At 38.9% G+C, this 26,329-nt stretch overlaps 1 protein-coding gene across 3 annotated transcripts in view; it reads left to right on the top strand.

The window, feature by feature from the left end:
- wdr11 (WD repeat domain 11) overlaps positions 1–26,329 on the top strand; it is a 344,263-nt gene that overhangs the window by 140,034 nt on the left and 177,900 nt on the right. For all 3 annotated transcript variants that reach the window (XR_012371953.1, XM_073872785.1, XM_073872784.1), the window contains exons 17-18: positions 3,974–4,080; positions 22,687–22,801. Coding sequence is in view for 2 of the 3 variants with exons in the window: in XM_073872785.1 (XP_073728886.1) it covers positions 3,974–4,080; positions 22,687–22,801 (222 nt within the window). In the remaining variant the exon portion in view is untranslated. The remainder of the gene's footprint in view (positions 1–3,973; positions 4,081–22,686; positions 22,802–26,329) is intronic.

The raw sequence follows: 26,329 nt of genomic DNA, 5'->3' as shown, positions 1-26,329 counted from the left end.
ACCCAGGTTCAAACTCTCGACTCTGGGTGGTAGGGCTTTTAGTGTTGTAGGCCCTACGGCATGGAATAAGCTGCCACCTAATCTTTGTGCGTCCGACAACCTCCAGACCTTTAAAAAAACTACTTAAAACTCATCTCTTCACAATGCTCAATAAATAACACAGTTTTCTCTGTTCAACACTTTTTCATCTTTACTTTACTTCATCAAAATGTATGTTTCGACAAATAGGTTATTTGTTTTCTTTGATTTATGTTGATCAGTGTTTGCTTGTCTCCATCTGCCTGCTGCTTGGTTGTCTGTCATAATAAGCAGTTGGCCTGTATATTTGTCTTATTATTTGTATTAGGCCCACACTGTGAAACGACCTTGGGTAAAATCACGGGACAACAAAAGTAGCAAAGTACAGCGGCTTCGATTAAACCGTACTAGCGAGCAGAATAATTATGTAACGTATAGAAGAAAGTTCTTAGTTAGTTCTTAGAAGCAGTGGCGGATGCAGAACGTGACATATGGGTGGGCATGGATTAAGTCGGGGTGGGCCTGAATCTATGGGTGTCACTTATGACTAAGAAACTATAACAAGTCTACAAAATTCGTCAAAACTTCACGAATCACAAGCGTATTGGTGAGAACACTCCTCAGCATGCACACACACCCGAACTGCACGTCACATTTTTGACATTATTGATACTTTAAATTGTAATGCTACGTGACATTAATTAAGCCTTTTTAGTTAAAAAAAAGTTATTGGGCTGTCATAGCCTACAAAAAAAAGAACCTGCACACAGTGACAAGAAATATAAATGAACACAAAAAAACTAATACTTTTTTAAATAGCCTATTAAAGTGTTTAAATGAAGTAGGCTACTAAATGCTTAAAATGAAGCTTCTAACATCATATTCTCTTTATGCAAATCACTGAAAATATATTTTAGTTCTCACATATTTAAGTTAACTTACTAAATAAAGAAAGAAAAAGGGAATTGCTAGAGTAATGTTAGATTCTGAGGTTAAACGAAATGACAAATAAATAAACATTTCATTCACTTTTTGATGAGCACAAGAGCAGCCTACTCGTGAAGAGCGGAGCCGGGAGAAGCGCGTCCTGAGGAGCGCGCATATCAGACGTGAACACGAAAGGAATAATGGGTTTAATTATGCTTTCATTTCCTGACAGTTTCACTTGTTAGTGAGGATAGTAATGACTAACAAAATGATGCCGAATTACTTACCTAACTAAATCTGAGAGAATGCAAACACATTACAATATTTTATTATATTTTATAATTTATTACAATGTTTAATCAAACAATTGCCTCAATTTAATAAATAAGAAGCAAACCAAGAACGTCGGGTGTGGATCGAAGGCTACGTCTTTCTGCTTTTAATGCATTTCTTAAATTAATGTCTTAATTACACAGTGGGCTTATAGGTAGTTATGATAGGCTATTTGTTGCTTAAAAGCAATAGGCTATATTGTAAATGTGGCGTGACATATAGTGCTGAGTTACAGAGCTTATATATGAAACAACATCACTGTGATCAGATGCTTTCTTTCTAGTTTTTTGACCCCGCTGTCATATTTGTTGTGTGTTTATGTTATTGAGAGGAAAGCGCGCAGCACATATTTATAACGTGTTGTTATTCAAAATATGTTTTCCACTTGCTTGCAAGAAAAGTTCTCAAAGTGATCATGGCTGAAAGCTGCTTGGGAATATTTTTCTCATTAGAACCATAATGTTACACAACAGCCAACTGCTTTATAATAGTTTTTAAATAGTTATCAGGCTTACTTATAATTTTTATGTTTTTAACATAACATGCAGGGGTTAAATTGGGATTTGTTATGTGGGGGGGCTCTGCGGGGAGGGTACTTTAAAGGGTAACATGTTTAATACTGATGACAGCAAAGCCACTGGTGTGTTTTAATGACATTCTGGACCTCTGATAGGATTTGATAAGTTTCAACTTTAAATCTGTGCCAGAGATTGACCACAAATATTTTATAAAGAGTGTCTGAATTTTAAATTATGCAAATCTATGAGTTTGACACCCTATATCCATTTGTTGCACATGTTAATGTCATTATGCACAATTGATCAAACTTTAAATGAAGTAAAAGGAATCAACCTCCTTGAATAATTCTATATGCATAAGATAGGCTACCCAAAAATATTAAATTAACAAGAAAAGGTACAACACACAGTACTGTATCATCAACATGTCTAATAAATTAGCAATAGAGATTCCCTATGCTGGTCAGCAGCTAAAACAATCGTAAGGTTTGATTTGTGTAATCAAAATACATAAATGTATTAAACTGTACAATGAGTTATATGAATTGTTATCCAGTTAACATACTGTAATTAGATGAGTGACATACATACTTTAGTCATTAACACGTTTCTAGTCTTCTATTAAGTTTCCTCGACGTGGGCACCATTATTACCTCTCTCACGCTCTCTCTCTCTCTCTCTCTTGTCTCTACAATGTCAAATGATCCTGTGTGAAAGCGCGTTCTTGAAGTTCCTGAGTTTTTTCGCTCGAGTTGCATAACTTGCGCGAAGACGCGTTTAAAAGGAAAAGCGCGTGTTTCCGCGGCAATTGCGCCGCCCAATTCGCGTCATTTGCATCGCCTCGTGCGAGGACGCGTCTGATTGCGTCTTTGCATTGACTTTGTATGTAATCTACTCGCGCAAATCGTTGAACTTGCGTTGGTGAGTATGCCCCATAATGAATGGAAACACATTATTCCCTTCGCGTCAGTGCACACGCACCAGCGCAGCGAGTACACACGCACAAGCGCAGCGGGTACACTGGCACGAGCAGAGCGAGACCTTCAGCCTATGTGCCGGAGCTTAGCCCCGGACGGCCCCGGCCCAATTTAAACCCTGATAACATGCTATAGATAAAATACACCATATAAAGTAGTATCCATGTCTAACTATAAAGAGTATTTTTATAGCTCCACGCCTGCTTAGAAGTTTTTCAAATAAATAAAAGGGAAAACACAAGATGTGTTAAAACAACACAAAATGTGATGTTCCAAAAATAACACAGATATGTGTCTAGTTAAGGACAACAAATTAAATGTGTTTGTCCTAAACTAGACACAACATGTGTTGTTTTAACAAATTTGCTTTAACAGTTTTAGGAAATGGAAATTGTTTTTATTTTGAAACAGGGACAATGCACAAAAAACACGAAACTTGATAAACAAGAGAATACGTTGGATTCTTAAATACGTTGCTCTATCTAACCACAGCTGATGCGAGAGAAACTCTACTCAGACAGAGTTAACTCAAGGTAGCCTGCTGGACCAGACAATAGTGATCCGATAATGTGCAGACCGGTAAGCAGATATCTTCACAGATGAAGTGTTCATAGGGTGAGGCACATCAAAATCCTGCTTCCACCTTCCCTAGACCCTACTGTATGACCCAGTTTTCGTATCATCATACTGTTCCACAGAGGATGGCATTACCATAACCCTCCATCTCTTCCTTACCTACCTCAGCAGGAAAGAAACCTATGAAGGAATGCTATTCATAGACTTCAGGTCAGCATTTAACACCATCATCTTTCAGCACCTGATTGATAAGCTGAGCTTGCTCGGTCTGAACACCTCTCACTGCAACTGGATCCGGGACTTCCTGACGGGAAAACATCAGTCAGTTCATATCGCCCACAGCATAATACTGCCACCACCCGCATGTGTCTGCCCAAAAGTTTATTCATGTGCAATAGATTCTGTTGGTAATCAGGTAAATCAGGCCATGTCACTTTCTTCCAATCATCCATGGTCAAATCTCAATAATCTTGGGGCCATTTCATGCGGTGTTGTTGAGAGCGTGAAGTTACCTGTTCGTTTGTCAGGTACCGTGATTGCTCTAGGCTGATGGTAGTCATAATGTAATGACTGTGTGTCTTGCATACAAGAAAATAAGTTCCCTAAAACTGAACTCTCTTTTAGGGCAGTATGGGGAGTATCGCCTGTATTGCCTGGAAAGGAGACACTCTAGTCTTGGGAGATGTAGACGGAAACCTCAATTTTTGGGACTTAAAAGCTCGCCTTTCAAGGTACAAAGTATATCTTATAAACACTGCTTTATATTTATGTATGTATATATATATTTATATATATTTTTATATGATATATATATATATATATATATATATATATATATATATATGTATATGTATGTGTATGTGTATGTGTATATATATATATATATATATATATATATATATATAAAAATCTTGAATATAAAAGTGACCCAGTGTGCTAATCTATTTTATGTTCATTTTGAAGTGCACAGTAATGTTGGTACATGTGGTATAATGATGCAAGTGCTCTTAAGTGAAAATGTTGATTTTGGCAAAGGTTAACACTCTGGGGTCGACTGCGGCGCGGGCGCCGCAAGCTCTTTATTTTTCATTCACTCCGCAAAGAGACTTAGATAACTCTGCTGATTTTGGACATACAGATATGATTTATACATCATTTAAAACGTTAAAGTGTCTAGTTTTTTTCTGTCCACTCCCAATAAAACAGAATTAGCACAAGGTCTTACGGCTCGCTGCCTCTAAATGCAGCTGTCTAGTGTTCAACGATTACAGAGCTTCATGCCCCTCCCCTCCTGGAGCGGCGCAATCTCATTCGTCTGCTCGATAGGGTGGGCCCGCCGCTATTGGAGCACCAAGAACACTTATTATAAGAGCTTAACCGGTCTAAGTCTGTCTCACTCCGGTAGAGCTCACTATTCGTCTGTACAGAGTTTCATGCCCCTCCCCTCTTGAAACGGCGCGATCTCATTCGTCTGCTCGATAAGGCGGACACGCCTCTTTTGGAGCACTAAATACACTTATTATAGAGCTTAACCGGTCTGAGTTTGTCTCACTTCGGGAGAGCTCACTATTCGTCTGCCGGTCATTTCTCTCTGATTTAGACGGAATCAGAGGCAGAACGAATTTGTTTGTAATATACTGAGGCCCGAATACCTCCCTTTATTCAGTCCCGTCCTATATCAGTGCGCTGAATATTGCTACATTCTTATATAACGTTACCCGGTTTTTCTGCCCTTTTAATAAACGGCAAAACCGCGGGCCTCACGGCAGACTTCCTCTCTGTGATGGGTCCAGTCTGACATTAACCACCTAGACATACTGCTCTGTTTTGTGAGCCGTTCTGGTCACCGACACTACTGAGGCTCGTGCACCTGAACGGCCGAGCTCTGGTCTTCGCAGCACAGCTGCGTCGACAGAGAACGAACTGTCTGGGAGAAGAAGGGTTAAGTCGCGCCTCGGCTGGACTGCCCTGAAATGTTTTCTATGTGTTGTTTATCCAAAAAACATACTGTGTAATACTGTCGGTTATGCGACCTCACTATAGTGGCGAACAGTATTGAATTCCTCTAAGAGCAATTTCCGTGCTTACTATACTGTGTATTGACACCCCACGGCTGTACGGTGTCTCTAAACACTTTTTCGCCTTACCGACAAGCAGTCAGTAATACTCACACACGGCCCGCCTCCATAAATGTATCGACGCTTGCCGGAAAAAATGCGGTTTGGCCATATACTGTGTATTGACACTCCACGGCTGTACGGTGTCTCTAACACCTTTCTGCCAAATTCCCTTGCAGCCCACCTCAGTTTCTCCGCTACGATACTGACGGCGCAAACGAGCACGGTCTTACGCTGTTATTTTCTCTTCCTAGAGAGACGGCAGCCTCAGACTTTTTCATGGCTCCAAGCGTTTGAATCGTGCCCTCTCCGAACGGCCACTCAAAGGCTTACAGCCAAGCGGTTTATGACGTTTTTCGGCCATATAGCTGATTTATATCAGCGGATCCAAAGACGCTCACACCTCCGCTCCGCTCCAATACTCGGAGATATTAAGGGTAATATCAACCTCAAGTGAGCTTGCTACCCGCCACAATAAGTTTCGTTTATGACGCTCGGAAAGTGAGCTCAAAGCGCGCGCACAGTCAGACGCACGGCATCTCGTTTAAGACGGGCTCACGTACCCCTCTAACGAGCCCCAGAAAGCTGAATATCGTGGCATTCTGTTCATAAGACCACTTCAGTTTGACTAAGCAAAGGTCCCGCCCCGAGCTGACGGCCGGGAAGCTTATGCTTTAAGTTGCACACAGCTGCATGAAGGGCTATCATTACGAATTCGCCAGCATCTGCTGTGGGTTGAACACGCTTTACGACGGCAATCAGCCTTCGGCGCGTGGAACGCCCGTTTGTCTCATATCAATCACCTTGTACTGTACACGGTCCATTAAGGGGATGATTTTAGCACTGCAGCACTCTCGACTGTGTCATTGTCATAATGCGGTCGGGCAAACTACGGTGGTTTCATTATTTACCGAACCAGACTGAGATCTCGCCCCTGTACAAGCTGACAAGTCATCTCCTTTATAAACTCATTGCATCGCTTTATAAGCTATGTTCAATCAGAGTGATACGCATCTCGTGCTTAAACCACCAAGATGCAGACATATTAACCGTTACGATGGGCGTGCAGAGATTGCATCCGTGGGACACGACCTACATTACGTGCCTTATGACACGTTGACACGAGCTGCTAGGACCCCTTTCGCGAGGCGTCCTCATGCAAATTCTGATCTACTCTGTCTAGTGACAACGAAAAGTCTAACCCCCCGCGAATTGTGGGTGGAACACTTTTCTCCTCACTACAGAGGCTCGTGCATGGCGGCTCTCTCCCCCTACCTATCTATGTGGCGGTGATAACAGTGAACCACGCTTTTACGACCGACCATTCACTTTATTCATAAGCCTGTCATTTCACAGATGCGGAAGGTGCCCGAGGCACAGCGCTCTGGAACTGTCCAAGGTCCTGTATGACAGATACGTCTGTCGTACATCAGACGGTCAGCTGTTCATCTGCGTCACAGATCACTCACTAGCGCACCTGTCAATATAGGTTATTTATGGATCGTTGACGTTATCACCTCCTGTGACAATGATGCTCACTCGTGGTTAGTCTACTCCATGTATGGATTAGCTCCTCGGGCATGGTCTTAGAGGTTTCTCATTTGACATTTGTGACACGGCTGGCTGGTCCCCGCCGTCCACGTTGTCAGTTTACAGCTTCGACATCCCTGCTTTGCGCACTGAGGTTTGTTGCATTAAAGGTGCGCCTGTTAGCTCACCTGTATGCACGATATGGTTTTTAATTATATGCGTCCACCGTGCGCTTAGAGAAGCTTACATATGCACGCTATAACATTTCGGTATACACTAAAGATGCGCTTGGAAAAGCTCACCTGTATACACGGCTGTGTTATGCTTTGTGACACATACAATGTTGTACATCTGTGTACGTTCACGGTGCGTTGGGTGCCCACCGTTACGTTCATTAATCATAACTGTACACATTCACGTCGCGTTCTGTGCACTGATTTATCTATACGCATTCACGGTGCACTGAAGGCTTCACCCGTGTGCGCACAATTTATTATCAGAACACATGACGGCGCACTGGAGAAGCTTGCCGGCCTGTGCATTATAACACTCTGATTCATATGCATTCACGATGTACTCAAGTGTTCACCTGTGCCCGTGCAATTTATAGTCAATACACATTTACGGCGCGCATGGAAAGCTCACCGATCTGTGCACTGTAATACTACCTATATGCATCCCGATGCGCTCGAGGGCGCACTTGGGTTCACACTATTGTGGTATCTGTATAATCCCACGCTACGAACCGTTCTGCCGCATATTACAGGGAGTGCAGAATTATTAGGCAAGTTGTATTTTTGAGGATTACTTTTGTTATTGTACAACTACAATGCTCTTGGTCAATTCAAAATGTTAACAAACCCTCAAACCTGAACAGTAAATAGTAAAAGTGAAATTTTGGCTTTATTAAATGAATATTTCTATGTACATCATTATTAGGCAACTAAATGGAAAACAAAGATTTTACCATTTCACTTTCAACTGTTAAAGTGAGAATAATAAACAAACTCTACGTTTACCAAAAAATTAATAAAACAATAAAGAATAAAAAATATGTGGACTCGGTGACCAGTGTGGCCATCCTTCTTTTCGATGGCAGTCGCGGGCCTTTCATTCACGGATTCGGTCGGTTTCTTGATCTGGTCTGGACCGGCATTTTGTGCACCCGCGGCCGCGGCCTCCCGGACACTGTTCGGGGAGGTGTGCTGTTTGCCTTCGCTGTGGATGTCCTGCTTGAGAAGGGATCAAAAGGTCTCAATAGGGTTTAAGTCAGGCGGAGAAGGGGCCATGTCATTAGTTTTTCATCTCTAAGGCCTTTACTGGCCAGCCATGCAGTGGAGTACTTGTGATCTATGTGATGGAGTGTTGTCTTACAAAATAATCAGTCTGCTTAAAAGATGCTAACTTTTTCCTGTACCACTGCTTGAAGAAAGTGTCTTCTACATTACAGGCAGGAAGGCACAGACAGGTATTATTAAACATGAGCTTGTTGGACCTTTTTGAGTTGAAAAGTGAAATAAAAAACAACTCTCAGACCTACTGCCAATTTTTAGAAGACACTTTCTTCAAGCAGTGGTACAGGAAAAAATCTGCATATTTCAATAAGACTTTCTTATGCAAGACAACGCCCCAGCACACGCACCAAAGCACTCAACCGAGTGGCCGGCCAGCAAAGGCCCCAAAGGCGAAAAACCAATGACATGGCCCCTTCTTCACCTGACTTAAACCCTATTGAGACCTTTTGATCCCTCCTGATTTACAGTGAAGGTAAACAGTACACCTCTCTGAACAGTGTCTGGGAGGCTGTGGTTGTGGCTGCACAAAATGCTGGTCCAGACCAGACCAAGAAACTGACTGAATCCGTGAATGGAAGGCTTGTGACTGTTATCGAAAAGAAGGGTGGCTATATTGGTCGCTGAGTATATATATTTTTTTATTTTTTATTGTTTTATTATTTTTTTGTAAATGTAGAGTTTTTTTTCTCACTTTAACAGTTGAAAAAAAACAAGTGAGATGGTGGAATCTTTGTTTTTCATTTAGTTGCCTGGTGGTTCTGCACACTAGTGGTTGCCTAGTGATGATGTACATAGAAATATTTTCTTAAGAAAGCCAAAATTTCACTTTTACTACTTAAAGGTGACATAGAATGATTGAACGGGGTATTTATCCTTGTTCTGTGATGTGACATGTAGACAAAAACTTTTTTGTTTGGGTCTGTAATGCCTTAGAAGCTTCCTAAAAACCTCTCTCAGATAGCTCTATTAGGGTGGGTGATTTTAAACAAGTGGTTTTGCACCTATTTGGCTCCCCCTTCTGGCTTAACTTACAATCTCATTACTGATTGGCTGACTTTGCTGCCACTCAAAAAATGTAGCCAATTATTTTAAAGTGGATGGGCAGTGAGATGCCTGTGATGTCATAAGCATCAGTTTTTCAGATTGGGCGGTTTTCTGGCTGACATTTCTAAAAGAGGAATTTCTATGAGACTGAGATGTTTAACATGTTTAGCACATTTTGTATGTTCGTGAATGCGGGTAGACTGACATTATTCAACAAAGACAAGGTAAAAATGGTTTTTCATTCTCTGTCCCCTTTAAATGTTCAGGTTTGAGGGTTTGTTAACATTTTGAATTGACCAAGAGCACTGTAGTTGTACAATAACAAAAGTAATCCTCAAAAATACAACTTGCCTAATAATTCTGCACTCCCTGTATAGTCAGATCGGCCGTTCGTGAGCTTCGCAGATCACTTACTACGTATGCCTGTTGCTAACAGTGGTTATTTAGATGGATCGTTGAAGCCATCGCACTGGCTCACGCCCCTCTATGAGCTATGTCCTATATAGAGCTTATATAAGGACGTGTGCATTCCGCGCGCAGGTTCAAACGTCATTGGTCTGTACTTTGTACAGACGTTAACCAATAGGCTTCTATCGCGGAGTAAACAGGAGTTTCCCCCATAGCATCAGCAACTGACGCAATGTTCCGTTCCCGTTATTTCAGGGAACCGGGGTTACGTGAGTAACCTACCGGTAAGCGTTTTTACAATTCAATTCAATTCAAATTCAATTTTATTTATATAGCGCTTTTCACTATGGTTAATTGTTTCAAAGCAGCTTTACATTAATAGAAGCAGTAAAAGCACAGAAAAACGACAGATAGCACAACATAATACACGATAGCATAAGCAGTCAAATTTGCTGCGGCTATGAGTCGACATTATAAGTGAGCTTATTACTAATGTAACGTCTAGAAGAGGAAGCTAAGTTAAGCCCAAGAAGGCTGCCTCCCCGGGGTAAAAAAAAACCCTAGGAGAAAAAAACCTGGGCTGTTTAGCCGAGGACATAAAAAAAAGTCCTAGGAGGGAAAAACCCTTGGGAGATATATATATGTATATACACACATATAAACGGATAAGGAGATTAAGCGGAGATTAAGCGGGTTCTGCCGGTGATCGTTGGTCAGGCATCAGCTGGGCATCACGTTGAAGGACGACCAGTAGATCAGAGGTGTGCCGACTTTCACATCTACCGGAACTGGGTCTGTTTGTCCCATTGTCCTTGGGGTCGAGAACGAGACAGGGAGAAAAAAAACAAAATCAGGTAACACTTTATTATAATGTTCATGATTTAACATTAGTTAATGTATTAACTAACATGAACAAACCATGAGCAATACATTTGTTACAGTATTTATTCATCTTTGTTAATGTTAGTTAATAGAAATAAAGCTGTTCATTGTTTGTTCATGTTAGTTCACGGTGCATTAACTAACGTTAACCAAATTTTAATAAAGTATTAGTAATTGTTGAAATTAACATTAATAAAGATTAATAAATGCTGCACAAGTGCAGTTCATCATTAGTTCATGTTAACTATTGTAGTTAACTAATGTTAATTAATGAACATTATAATAAAGTGTTACCCAAAATCATATTAGCGTAGGGGCCGTTCACATGTAATGCAAGTGTCACACAGTGATGTGATTTAATCTTTAATTTAATTTAACACATAACACTGTATTCAGCACAAACTGTGCTACAATTATATGTGCGTAATATGCATGTACCTGTTTGTATTTTTAAGCAAGCAAGCAAGCAAACTTTATTTATAAAGCGCTTTAACGTCCAGAGCGGACACAAAGTGCTGTACAGTAAAAACAGTAATAGATAAATAAATATATAAAAACACTAAAACACACCGAAAACACACAAGACTGCAAGAGCACTAATAGCAATACAACCATACAAAGACAACATACCATCTGTATAACAAAACACAAATTTTCAATTTCAGTTTTCAAACGCTAATGCATACAGGTGGGTTTTAAGAAGAGACTTAAAAACTGGTAATGACGATGCCTGCCTGATGAATAAAGGTAACTCGTTCCATAATCTAGGAGCCGCAACCGCAAAAGCCCGATCCCCTTTAAGCTTGCGCTTAGTTTTAGGCACACTTAGGAGCAGTTTATCAGCTGACCTGAGAGAGCGGGTAGGTCTATAGGGATGTAAAAGTTCAGAAATGTAAGGCGGTGCAAGGCCATTTAGGCCTTTAAAGGTAAACAATAGAATCTTAAAATGGATCCTTTGCTGTATGGGGAGCCAATGTAGTGCGGATAAAATAGTTTAGTTATAATAGTTAATAAAAAATTTTTTAAGTAAATTATGTTTATGCAATTATGTTAGCAAAAAATAAAAATATTAAAAAAATGCTCAAATAAGGCCAAGGAACACATACTAAACATTTGTTCACAATCAAAAAAGTACTGGATCTTGTTGGGAGTTGGGAATTTGCTACAAAAAGATGTAAAAACCAATTTAGCCACTCATTCACATGAAACAATTTAACTTTTGTAAGACTTTTTAACTTTTTGATTTGATTCACACTTGAGGAGATAAAGACCCAAGCCCCTAATGCCTCTATCTGGAATGTTGTGCTAGAATGAATTTGAGGAGACTTAAAGAGAAAATGTTTTGCTTGTAGTTTAATAACAAAATAGTATACAATAAGAGCAAAATATAAATTATAAGTATCAAATGTACATTTGGTACACATACATTTTTGCAGACAACAAGTAAACAAGTAAACATCACATAACTGGCATTTCCAAAGCTTTTCCCCAATCAATGCTAAGAAACTGATACACAACAAGCTCTGCTATGAGCTGTTAAGTAAACTTAATATGGTTCATGTTACCATATAACATAATGTCCAGAAAGTTTTAATATGTCTTTCTACTTCATGGTTTTGTGCAGTGTAGTAATGTAACAGCTGAGATCTGCAGACCTGTAAGAAAGTTACAAATCAATCAAGCACTTTATTGTCACATGGTACAAGTTCCAGTGAAATTATCCATCAACCTGTCCATACATACAATACATAAACTGACAAGGGGGTAGACAGAACAGGTCGACAGGACATTAGGAAGAAACACAGCATTACATGAGGGAGGGGAGGAGAAAAAAGACTATGCTCCAAATGGGGTACAGTCTGGGAACAGGGAAAAAACACCTCAGCAACATAAGCACATAGTACACCTTACAACATGAACAACACACAAACTTGCAACATGTTAGTGGGGGGTATGGGGGTGGAGATAACCCAGCAAGGCAAGCAGCCATCCGGTCCTGCAGCCATATTCAGCGCTGGTCACAGACCCGTCTGTCAGGCTGGGGGGTACAAAGCGGCGAAGGCGAGGGACAAACAAACAGCTGTTAGTAAATATTGTCCATAGAACTATCACATAAGCTTACATGCATAACTGTTGGGTAAATATCACTGATAACACTGAATTTAGACTAAACTATCATGTACATAAACTAAATACAGAACATTTCCTGAGATGAACATCTGCAGTGCTTAAGGGCTTGTTATAGTCGTGCGTAGGTCCTACGGCGTAGCCGCGACGGCATAGGTTCTGTGTCGGTTTTCATTTATACTTTTGCGTCGTCGTCCGCGTCGACGTGCAAACACACGCGCAGGCCGCTGGTAGGCAGTAACCACGCGTGTAACCACAGTAGCAGCGCGAACATCAAAGAAGAAGAAGCTTTGCGAGTTAAGCCACAAACGAAGAAGAAACAGCAACTTGTTGTGTATAATTTGAGAAGAACAGCAATGATGGATGTAAATAAACAGCGACTTTTGTTGCAGTTTGAGTTCATTCACTCCTCAACTTGGCCATTCTTTGTTTTCACCGTCGCAAACGGAAATTCCTATGACGCAGTTTTTTTTACCTGACGGGAGGGTTCTGGTGGACCAATCACAGCGCTTGCTGTCTGCGTAGAACTGACGCGCTGTTAAAAATTTTGCGAGGTGCGCGTCAGGCTACGCAGAGCTACGCACAGGCTATGGATAGCCTATGCCGTAGCTACGGCGTAGAAACTACGCACGACTATAAATCGCCCTTTAGTTATATAAAAAGCTGTTTTCATATTATGTCACAGATGCCCATCGACTGATTGTCTAGCTTCTGTTTTTAACTATGTTTTAATGCGTGTGTTTCTTTAAGCACATATCAACTGTTTAAAAACTTGTTGCATATGGCATGGCATCGCGTCTCCTCACACGTAAACAATGGCTTTGCATGTTTAGCGCAATGTATGCAATCATTTTAATCATATAACTTAAAATATCCTGTAGGGCAGGCTTACTGAAAGTTGCCATGAAGCAGCGGTGTAGTCTAGATTTTTGTAGTGAGTATACTGTGATTTTTCCCTCTCACCCTAGTGCTCACTTGTCCCAGGCCAGTGCGACACCCCTAAGCACCACCAAACTCACAGGTGCATACTGTAAAATTCTTAATGTAATTGAGAGCATTCTTAAAGTGTACTCATAAACTCATAAACTGAATGTGTTATCATCATGTCAGTTTATTATAAGCAAGAAAAGACTTTAACAGCCAATGTCATTTACAGCTGGGGAAACTGGACTGATTTTTAGACTGGTTTAGTGTTGATCAACATCTAACTCAGGGCCAAAAGTTACTCAACTGTTAATTAATATTTAATAAACTGTTAACAATATTCAATCTGTGGCAAACACATGCAATAAAGGAGAAAAAAATCTACTCTTTCAATAGCTATTATCGGACAACTATTGATAACATTACCATGTCTAATTTTATGGTATAAATGTTTTTAATTAATACGCATTTAAGATGACCATAAATCACTTTCGCGCCGCTATGGTAATTTGATTTCATACGCCGATTGAATCGTGCAGTTTGGCAGGAAGTCAAACACACCAAATATGCCTAATATGTATATGCAATTCAACCAGCTAAAGTAGCAAGTGTAGCATGCTAATGGTCATTGCTTCACATCTAAATTATGACTGAAAGTTTGAAATGTGTCACAAAACCCATGCTGTTACGCATCCTCGTGCTATTTTTAGTGGGTATACAGAAATCCTTGACAATTCCTAGTGGGTATATGGCGTATACCTGCGTATCACGTAGACTACACCACTGCCATGAAGAATACATAATAGCAAATCTTACTGAGAATTACTGTGTCTAAACTGCACGCCATGGAGAGAATTACATGCCACGCGGATACACGTAAGTGTATGATTATTAATGATGGTATACTTTAAGTTGATTCTGCTTTGATGCGGAGAAAACATGTAAAAACGTGGCACCACTTTTTTTGGACCCCAGGGAGTTAATAATCATACACTTATGTGTTAGATACCATTTGAAACTGTGAAGGGTCTACTTTTATTTGTGTACATTCACAATAACAACAAAGCTTTGTGTTTTGTCAAATAAAGAAAATAAAAATGGTGCGCTTACAAACGTCTCTGTCTCCGACAGCTGTCTCTCAAAACACGTTACAAAAATTTGTTTAAACTCTGTGAATACTTGTCACACAAACATGATGCATATATCTAACTAAAACCTAAAATGTCTTCTTTTAAACAACATAATTATAATTGAAAACAAATATTGTCTGTTTATATAATTTGTATTAAAGTAGAGAGAGGTAGTGTTTTTCTTGGCTAACCTCATTATCTGTAATGAGGTCACGCCCACAGGCGGTACATGCTATTCAATTGGAAATGAATAGACAGACAGTTCAAACAGTTATCTTTCGCAGGAAGAGAACTGACCCTGTACCTGTTAACATTAATGGAGACACTGTGGAGAGGGTTAAGGACTTTAAATTCCTAGGGACATATATCTCAGAGGACATGACCTGGGCAACCAACATCACAGCCCTTGTGAAGAAAGCTCAGCAGCGACTGCACTTTCTCAGGTCACTTAATAAAATTAACCTCTCCCAGAAGTTGCTTTTATCATTTTACAACTGTTCTGTCCAAAGTATTATATCACATGATATTCTGGTGTGGTTTAGCAGCTGCACCACTGCTGACAAAAAGGCACTGGACAGAATTAGGAAATCAGCACAAAACATGATCCAAATACAGCTTCCATCACTCACTGACATATATCACACCAGATGCCTGCAGCGGGCAAAAAACATAATCCGGGACTGCTTCCATCCAGGTCACAACCACTTTACTTTGTTGCCTTCTGGAAGGCGTTACAGATCCTTCAAGGGTCGTACTTCTAGACTTTTGAATAGTTTCTACCCAACGGCTATAAAATACCTGAACTCACAACTTTTTTAATGTTATAATTTCTTATAATGCACTTGTTTATGTATTAGTGTTGTCTTGTTACTTTATGTGTTACCACCGTGGGGAAGTGTAAACTGAAATTTTGTTGCTATATGCAATGACAATAAAGGCAATCAAATCAAACAAAGCAGAAAGTTTTATCTGATTTAAAGACGGATGCGAATATAGATCATATTAAACGGGGTGGTGTACTCTGAACTGTGATCATCAAAATACTTCCTAATTATAACATTGACACGTGTTTTCTGAAAAGCCCTTCCTTTACAAAAAATATCCATAGTTTTACAGTAAAAATAGTTTACTGTTGTAAAACCATGGTTACCACAAAATAACCATAGTTTTGTTAACATACCCATAATAAAACCATACTGTAGTAAAACCTTGACTATGTTAATAGTAATCACACACATGGTAACAAACATGGTTACTACAGTTTTAACACAAAAACATGGTTTTATTTTCGTAAGGGTTGATCTGTTACATTGGTATTTACAAAACAAGGTCTACTGCCAAATATATTCTTTAAGAGATGCAGAACATCAGGCAAGCAAATGAAAAATTATGGATAAAATAAAACCAATATAGCTTTTAGAACTATAACAAATAACTCAACAGATTTTCTAATTTGCTTAAAAACTAAGGCATGATTAGACTCCAGTGGTAAACAAACCAAAATACATATGTAATGTGCATTGTTTCAAATGTGTTTATTTCTTTAACATGCAAGTTATGAAAGATTTTGATTATTCATGCGCACATTCCTAACAAAACACACAGGACTAATGTTGAATTTGGGGATTTGGACTGAGTGTAATAAATCATTGCATGGTCAGTCAAGACTAAATAGGAATTTAAAACATGAATGTGTTCATAAATCTTTTTACTTTACCTTCATGGTGCTTTTTGTTTTTTCTGCTCCAGACGGATAACCCAAATCCATATATCACGACGCATGTCGATAGGCGAATCAACTGCATGCGGAGCTGCATAGACCGACTGACAACTTGAATTAAAGTATCGTGAGATTATACTGCTTGTTGTGCTTTTGAATGGGTCTTGTGGCACAATGGTGTCACTTGCCATCTGGTCTGTGCAGCGCCGGATGACGTTTATGGCAAGGGGGCCCCCTAGTGGTTCGGGGCCCTATGCACCTTACGTACTCTGCGTATAGGGAGGACCGGCTCTGTATGCTTGTGTTGTTTGTAGAGGCGCGCTTCGCCGTCATTGTTCTGCTCATTGTCATGGTAAACTATCGCCATCTAGCGAACATTTGCAGTAGTGCAGTTGTTAGTTTTCTTTGTACATGCGCACTTGCCATGTTGATTTATTAGTTCGGCAGCAGTTCAATGTGCAGCATAATGTAGGTTTAATCCGAAGCTCAAACAGTCTTTGCCTTGGATAAAGATATGCCTGTAAGTTTATTTACTATTTTAAGTAATGTTTAAAAGTGTTATGAGGTAACATAATCTTTCCTCTTGAAAAATAAGTTTGTGATCGATATGAAAATGTAAGGAAGTTTTCTATCACATGCACACACATGCAGATTGTAATGCACGCATTTAAATATGTATTTCACAATTGTAATTTCATTTCTGTTTATTGTATTTCAGTTTTACAAATAAGAAAAAGGATCACAGAAGTAAACATTCTGGAAAGGATAAACTGCTTCATGTGTGTTTGTTAGCTAGCTGTCTAGTTTCTTCAAAGTGACACAGTTGCGAGGACAGCATACATCTGACATGTATCCCAGAAATTAGGATTATTTGAGTTCATGGCGCCGCAAAAACTGACAGGCAGGCGACATCAAAGTACCACGAGAGTGATTCAAGAAATCATGTGGAAGTATGCTTTTCAATCGCTCTCGTGCTACTGTGTTGTCATCCGCCTTTTTCTGTGTTCTTCGTCATACACATGCGTGTTGAGGATTCGCAGAGTGACTACATTCGGGACTTACTGTAAAGTCATCAGTCGAGCATAAGACAAAAAACGCTGTAAAAATCTTATCACTTTAGAATTCTGAGGCATCAATGATATCAATTAAAACATTATATATACATAGACTGACATTGCAAAGTGACCTGAAAGATTTTATTAGAATGTATTGGAACAAATGATGGACATGTGTCCGTGTATGGATCTGCGCTTATCCTTTCTTAAAGGGACAGTTCATCATATAAGAAATGCTTATGTTTGTTTCATTATTTTAATCAAACTACAGCAGATTAAAGGAAAATCACTTCTATAGCTTTAATTATAGATTAATTATATTTCATTTATAGCATGAAAACAGTGTTGTTATTCATGATTCTATTTCTGTACATAAATACTACTGTTAGACCATACTTTATTTGTTACTTGTATTGTTTGTAATTTGTTATTATTTTATTGTATTGTAAAATTAAGTAATTTATTTTCCAAGTTAAAAATGTATGGCCTTGCCACTGATGGACAGATTATGGCAAAATAAAATTACTGTAGATGTACAATATTAAGGGGATGCCACTACTTAACAGCTTTGCACATTTATCAACCCATTTAATTAAACATTGCTTCAGTTACTAGTAAAATTTGTACATTTTAAATGTATTATATAAATTGTTCATCAGAATTAAATAACTATAATGGTTATAATGTATTTTTGTTTGTGTTATGGTGTGCATTTTATTTCTGCACACGGGTCAGTTTCGGTTGCTTTCTTCTTTTTTTGACCTTGGCCAATCACATGCCTGATGTAAACGTGTAAATCGTAGTATTTTCTTAATCAGATGCAAAAATACATTGTTCACTTGCGCAGAACATTTGTGTTCAAGTTCATGTCTTATAATTACCTCTTATATCACATGATTCTCCTCACATAAACACGAAATGGCAAGGCAATGGCAACACGCATTATAAAGGTAATGTTAATCTGGTCACGCGACATTCCGCTGCATTTATTTATACTTTTAAAACATTAGGCTACTTAAAGCAATAAAATAGTGTTGTGCTTTTTGAAAAGTGTGTTTTCATTACCTATATCTGAAAACTTCTTAAGAACAACTTTATCCAACTCAGCTTTTTTCCAGAGATAAAAAACTCGACGAGAGATGCTGTCCGCAGCATGGCGTTTCCAAGTCCTCTGCTTTTTTACGAGTTTAGATTTGGGCTACTTATTTAACTTGTTTCCACAAGTTTTTTTCTGCTGCGGGTTAAAGATGAAGTGATTTTGTTGATTAGTTGATATTTGGTCTGTGGATAGTCATAGGGATGCTTTTGGGCTAGTTTTGAATGTCCATTCATGGTTAATACACGGATCTGGCAATCCTGGCTGTGCACTTTCGCAGACGTTCGGTTCGGATTCTATAGAATGTACATGTAAACGAGCATTTAAATCAGATTGCATTGTTTAGGGTGCATGTAAACTGTATTGTCGTAACCTTCAATAGTATGAAATTCAGTCAGATTGACAACAATTTCAACAACATAGCCATTGAGGCATGGGGTTTGGGTCTTTATCTTCTCAGGTGTGAATCGCATCAATATTCATGACCATTGACCCTCTCTTGCATATTGCCTTTTCACAACAAAAAGTGTCTTACAAAAGTTAAATTAATATATTGTTTCATGTGAATGAGTGGGTAAAATGGTTTTACATCTTTTTGTAGCAAATTCCCATACAATATCCAATATCCAGTACTTTTTATGTGTGAGAACAAATGTTTAGTATGTGTTCCTTGACCTTATTTCAGCACCTTTTTTTTGACTAACCACGCATAAGCATCATTTACTTAAAAATACAAACATTTGTGAACACATGTTTAAGAGCATGTCAGAACCTCTGCCAGTGTCCCAAAATGATCGGACCAGAGGGGGTTAAGTACGATGACTTAATATAACAAAATTATATATAACACAAACTCAAGTTAAAAGTCATTTCTTAATTAATCTCACCTTTATTGACATTATTAAGTTGGCTTGAGAAAGGCAACTTATTGAAATGCTATTTAAACTTATTATTATTATTATTATTATTATTATTATTATTATTCTGATCTCCTCTTAGAGCTTTAACTCTACATACTACAAACTCAGGTCAGACCTTCAGTCTGATCTGACTCGATTTGCTATAGACCATTTCAAAAGATGTAAACAACACTGGTCCAGAAGCACTTCCTGTTTCCGTTTTTTAACACTAGATAAACGTTGGGATAAAATAAACCAACAGAACATATAAACCTGAATTAACTGAAGTTAAACAAACATCTTAAAGATAATAAAATATGTGAAATAAAAAAAGAACTTTCACAAACTGTAACAGGAAGTGTTTCTGGACCAGTGTTGTTTACATCATTTGAACTGGTCTATATCTTTTCTAAGGGATCAGACTTACAGAATTCCTAAAAATTGGGATCAAACTTCCCAAAATTCCCATTGACTTAACATTGCAACAAACTTTGAAAGGTCATAACTCTGAGTGTCGATTTCATAGAAACGTGTGGACTTCCACATTTGAAGAAGCTGGCAGGCTGTGTAAGAACATACCTCACAATGGGGTGTAAGCTGTACCCCTGGGGTGTAAGAGGCCCCCAAAATTTCCCATTGACTTATAATGGGGCAGGAAACATGCCCATATAAGGGAATACAAGCGTCCCAGATGGAATATCTTCACTTTAGAGTGTCGTGGAGACATGGGGGTGGGCTCATTTTACTCAGTCATCCAATCAGTCTCTTGGGATCGTCCCAGAGCTATTAAGCCACGCCCCTAGCAACAATTTTGGGTACCCTAGCAACATCTACCATAGACTACCATTTTAAAAAGCCCAGATGGATATCTTTGCACCAGAGTGTCATAGAGACATAGGGGTGGGCTCATTTTACTCAGACATCCAATCAGTCTCTTAGGATTCTTATCGAGGTATTAAGCCACGCCCCTAGCAACCAAATATGAGCACCCTAGCAACATAATAAACAAAACCTTATATCTCTGCATCTGAACATCATAGAGACATGGGGGTTGGGTCTTTGGATAATGTTAGCTTCATGCTAGCTTCATGCTAAGTCATACTAGCGTCATGCTAGCTTTATGCTAATTTCATAATAAATCTTGCTAGCTTCATGTTAAATCATGCTGGCTTCATGCTAATTCATATTAGCATCATGCTAGCTTCATGCTAATTCATGTTAGCATCATGCTAGCTTCATGCTAATTCCTGTTAGCTTCATGTTAACATCATGCTAGCTTCATGCTAATTCGTATTAACATCATGCTAATTTCATGCTAATTCATATTAACATCATGCTAGCTTCATGCTAATTCATGTTAGCATCATGCTAGCTTCATGCTAATTCATGTTAGCATCATGCTAGCTTCATGCTAAGTCATGTTAGCATCATGCTACCTTCATGCTAATTCATGTTAGCATCATGCTAGCTTCATGCTAATTCATGTTAGCATCATGCTAGCTTCATGCTAATTCATGTTAACATCATGCTAGCTTCATGTTAATTCATGTTAGCATCATGCTAGCTTCATGCTAATTCATGTTTGCATCATGTTAACATCATGTTAGCTTCATGCTAATTCATATTAGCATCATGCTAGCTTCATGCTAATTCGTATAAGCATCATGCTAGCTTCATGCTAATTCTTGTTAGCATCATACTAGCTTCATGCTAATTCATGTTAGCATCATGCTAGCATCATGCTAATTCATGTTAACATCATGCTAGCTTCATGCTAAGTCATGTTAGCATCATGCTAGCTTCATGCTTATTCATGTTAACATCATGTTAGCTTCATGCTAATTCATGTTAAAATCATGTTAACATCATGCTAGCTTCATGCTAATTCGTATTAGCATCATGCTAGCTTCATGCTAATTCGTATTAGCATCATGGTAGCTTCATGCTAATTCATGTTAGCATCATGCTAATTCATGTTAGCATCATGCTAGCTTCATGCTAATTCATGTTAACACCATGCTAGCTTCCTGCTAATTCATGTAAGGATCATTCTAGCTTCATGCTAATTCATGTTAGCATAATCCTAGCTTCATGTTAATTCATGTTAGCATCATGCTAGTTTTATGCTAATTCATGTTAGCATCATGCTAACTTCATGCTAATTCATGTTAGTTTCATGCTAATCGTGTTAACATCATGCTAGTTTCATGCTAATCATGCTAGCATCATGCTAACTTCATGCTAATATCATGCTATCTTCTTGCTAATCATGCTTACATCATGTTAGCTTTATGTTAATCATGTTAACATCATGCTAGCTTCATGCTAATCTAAATTGTGCTAGCTTTATGCTAAATCATGCTAGCTTGATGTTAAATTATCATGCTAGCTTCATGTTAAATCATGCTAACCTCATGTAAAATCATGTTAGCTTCATGCTAAATCATGCTAGCTTATGTTTGCTTCATGCTAAATCATGCTAGCTGTTTTAAACTTTCAGGCCAGACTTTCTCAAGCCAACTTAAAGTTTGTCTTCAAACTTTACTATCTAGTTAATATTGAAGATTCTAATTTAATAAAAACTTCTGCAATTGTTTACACGTCATTGAATATATAAATATGCTGTTCTTGTTGCATTTAAAGCGGCTATAATCAGCAGATGTTCTCAGCACGAGAGTGTATCTCTAAACAGTGAATCTAATTTGGTTAATCTATCGTCTAATCTAATTTTATCTAATCTAATCTATTGGCATAGTCATGGACCTCAGCTATAAGCTTATCCACAGTGGCATCAGCCCTTTCAAATAAGTGAGCACTTTAAATTCAAAGAAATGTGTTCATCAGTTAAAAAAAAACTTTGGAAGGGATCCCAACAATATTGTTCCTTGTATCTTTATTGTTTTAGTTGTGGTGTGAACTCCACTATTCTCTTTAATGTAGAACCATTTTTAAAACTATAGGTATAGTAGGAATAGTGTGAAAGGCCCCATTACAGCATTCCTATTTTTGTTGTCATAGTGCATTCTGAATTTGTCTTCTCATCCCAGCACCTCATTACATTAAGAAAATGCTACAGTATGTCTGATTTATGTGTGTTCTGTATTGTCCAGGGGTGTACCTACACACCGTGGATGGGTGAAAAAGATTCGTTTTGCCCCAGGGAAAGGTAACCAAAAACTCTTGGTCATGTACACAGATGGGGCCGAGGTCTGGGATACCAAAGAGGTGCGTCTTTATTTATCTGTTTTGCACAAGTGTCACAGTTAAATTTTTATTATTAATGTTGTTTGGAAGGAAAGAAATACATATATATTTTACATTTAATAAAGATGACAGAATGTTAACTGTCATAAAAACCCACTGAATGCATGTTAAATTCATGTGCTGTTCATTGAACAAAACAAATAAACATACAAATTCAATTTTATTTATATAGCGCTTTTCACAATTGTTTAATTGTTTCAAAGCAGCTTTACATTAACAAAAGCAAGGAAAACAATAAAAATCGGTGGACAACACAAGAAGAGTACAGCGGCTTAGATTAAACCATACTAGCGAGCATAGTAATAATGTAACATATAGAAAAGAGATCTAAGTTAAGCCAATGTCAGCTGACTCCCTAGGGGTTGAAAACACAAGATGGCTGTCACACCCAAGCCACTTCACAAAATGGCTGCCTCACCAACCTCTCCAGTTCATGCCAAGACCCGATAATTGATGTGTACTTTGATGGATGCCCAGTCGATGTCTATACAGACAACTAGGAATCTAAGTCCAGTTATGTCCAGTTCCATGGTCCCTATGGCAACGGTGGTATTTTCTGTGCTGTAATTCTGTGCTTCCTGTATTTGCCATGGCCCTGTGGTGTGCGGGGTCTGTTTTCTGCTCTTCTGTTTCATGTGAAGATTCTCAAGCCCATAAATCTAAATCATCTGATACACCTCCTGTCACGACTAGAAGGTTCGAACCTGTGTCTCCTGCACATTCTGTCAAAAGTGAATCATCTGAGTCACCTGAATTGCTGGCTTACCTGAACTGCCTGAATCGCATAGCTTGCCTGAATCGCCTGGCTTACCTGAATCACATAGTTCACCTGAGTCGCCTGTTTCACCTTGTTCACCTGAGTCGCCTGTTTCACCTGGTTCACCTGATTCATCCGATTCCACTGCACTTTCTTTTTTGGCTGAAAAGTTTGAATCTGAGTCCCCTGAGCTATCTGTTTCAACCAAGTCTGCTGAGCCTATATTTTTCTGCATTTCCTGTCCTGACCATAATCCCTGTTTCTGAGTTCCCTGAGTTTCCTGTAGAGGAGGAGAATGGCTACTCTTGATTTCCCTGTATCCTGTAGGTCAGCTAAGATGGTCACTCCTAAGCTCCATAGACTCTCTGCCCTTTCCAAAATCCGCTGCTGCCTCACGATCCAGGTCCGCTTCTGCCTCACGATCCAGGTCCAAGTCTGCCTCACGATCCAGGTCCGTCCTGGCCACACGACCCAGGTCCGTCAGGACCTCAAGATCCAGGACCGTCTGCGCTCCACGGTCCGGGACAGCCTCTGTTATCTGTCTGTGCCCTGCCTCTGCCTCAAGGTCTTGAAATTGACTCTTTGTATGTATGTATTTTGTCTTGTGTTCTGTTTTGTGGGCTCCAGGAGTCGCCCTTAAGGGGGGAGTTCTGTAATGGTTTTATCTTGTGTTCTGTTTGTTTAGGTCTTTTATTTTTAAGACGTGCTTTTGGTCTTTTATTTTGATATCATGTCATGTCATACTTCACGGTCCACTTTCTGTTGTCATGTATAAAGCCTGTTCAGTCACACTGCGAAATATTGTCAGTGTAACACCTGCCTTACCAAGTGTTCATGTTTTTTTTTATCTTGTATCCTGTCTCTTGTTCATTGTTTCTGTTTTGATGTTCTGGATTTTGACCTGTTGCCTGTTTATTGGATTACATTTTTGGATTGCCCTATTTTGGATTTGTTTGCCTGCCCTTTTGGGATTTTATAATAAACTTTTCTGCACATGGATTCATCTCTCGTTCTCTCTCGCTTTGTTTAAGCAACAGCCTTTTTTACAATAACAAACCACAGGTTTATATTGGTCCAAAGAATTACATATAAAATTAGGAAGCATGAAGTGCTTAAAATCTTTCTGGTATACGACTGCGTTGACCTTGAACCTTTACACTGGACCTCAAGCAACATGCCTCTCCTCTCTTCCTCCAGACTCTGGGACCCTGATTTCCAATGGAAATGCAAAATTAATTTCCTCAGAGAATATAACTTTGAACCACTCAGCACCAGTCCAGTCCTTTTTGTCTTTAGCCCAGGTGAGACGCTTCTGAAGCTGTCTGAGTGGCTTGACACTGTGCTGTTCCGAGTTCTGAGTTCTTTTGAGTTCTGTCGAGTTCTGTGTCTTGGGTTGAGTTGCGAGATGAAGTTCTGAGGTGGGAGTTGTTATCTGAGTTCTTATCTGAGTTGTGTGTGTGTGGAGCACACACATCTCTCAAAGGTGCAGTGTGTAATTTTTAGAAGAATCTCTTGAAATAAATGAAAAATATTATACAAAACTATATGATCAGTTGTGTATAAAGAACTTTCATAATGCACCGTTATGTTTTTATTACCTTACAATAAGATTTGTTTATCTACATATACCGAAGTTCCCCTTACATGGAAGTCCCCATTTTGTGCCGCCATGTTTCTACAGAAGCCCTTAACGGACAAACTTTTTTTACTAAATTGTCTCCGACAATGACATGTTTGTCCGGTGGCAGCTGCCGTAGCTTGTCTATGCATTTCAAAAGCGAGGGGTAAGCAGTGGACTGAGCCATTGGTTGCAATGCAAAACCTCATTACTAGATGCTGCAAACATTTACACACTGCACCTTTAAGTTTTTCTTTCTGGATACATTCGAGTCCTTTCAGGACTCTCATCAGGATGAGGATGCTAAACTAGACGTTTCCAGCATACCTATAAGTTAGTGCCAGGCCTAAGGCCTTGTCTTTTTCATTTACCAAGGATCATCTGCATCAAGCTGGTTTTTCTATCATCAATCCTTTCAGGCAAGATCAACTGAAGCCTCACCAAACTACATCAGGACACTTTCTTTTAATGGGCAAGACATGCAAGTATCATACTTAGTCTTATTCACTGATGCATCACGCATCATTATTCCCTTTTAACTAAGGTGCATTCGCATTAAGTAACTGATGGTTCGTTTTAGGCTTTGATCTGCTGAATTACACATACTACCATAACTTCATGCTTTACTCTCTTCTCTACTTAAACCTTTACTTTCTTCCAATGCTGAACTGTATGTATGTGTGTGTGTGTGTGTGTGTGTGTGTTTGTATGTTTAGAGCAGTATGTGTTTAGTTAGTCAGTAAAGTCTGATTTGTATCACACATGATGTTGTTTGTAGTTCATGCTCATAATCTGGAGTTACTAATCATTAAAGGTATCGCTGCCTGCTCTTAAAGCTTTTGGATCAATTTTAGGATATTCATCTCCTTAGCCAAGAGAGCTATATCCTAATTTAGTCTTTAGTGTCTTACTAAACATTCGCTGGACGAGTGTTGGCCAGACACCCAGGACCTTTATTTGATCCACATACTTATAATGGATTACAACCCAATGTAAGTACTTTACATTTCAATTTTATTTTTTATTTATATAGCGCTTTTCACAATACTTAATTGTTTCAAAGCAGACAGTTAAGTATTGTGAAAAGCGCTATATAAATAAAAAATAAAATTGA

Source organism: Misgurnus anguillicaudatus, chromosome 11, assembly GCF_027580225.2.
Source record: "Misgurnus anguillicaudatus chromosome 11, ASM2758022v2, whole genome shotgun sequence".
NCBI classification, from domain to species: domain Eukaryota; kingdom Metazoa; phylum Chordata; class Actinopteri; order Cypriniformes; family Cobitidae; genus Misgurnus; species Misgurnus anguillicaudatus.
Note: the sequence above shows the minus strand (reverse complement) of the source record. Positions and strands in the feature narration are given on the sequence as shown.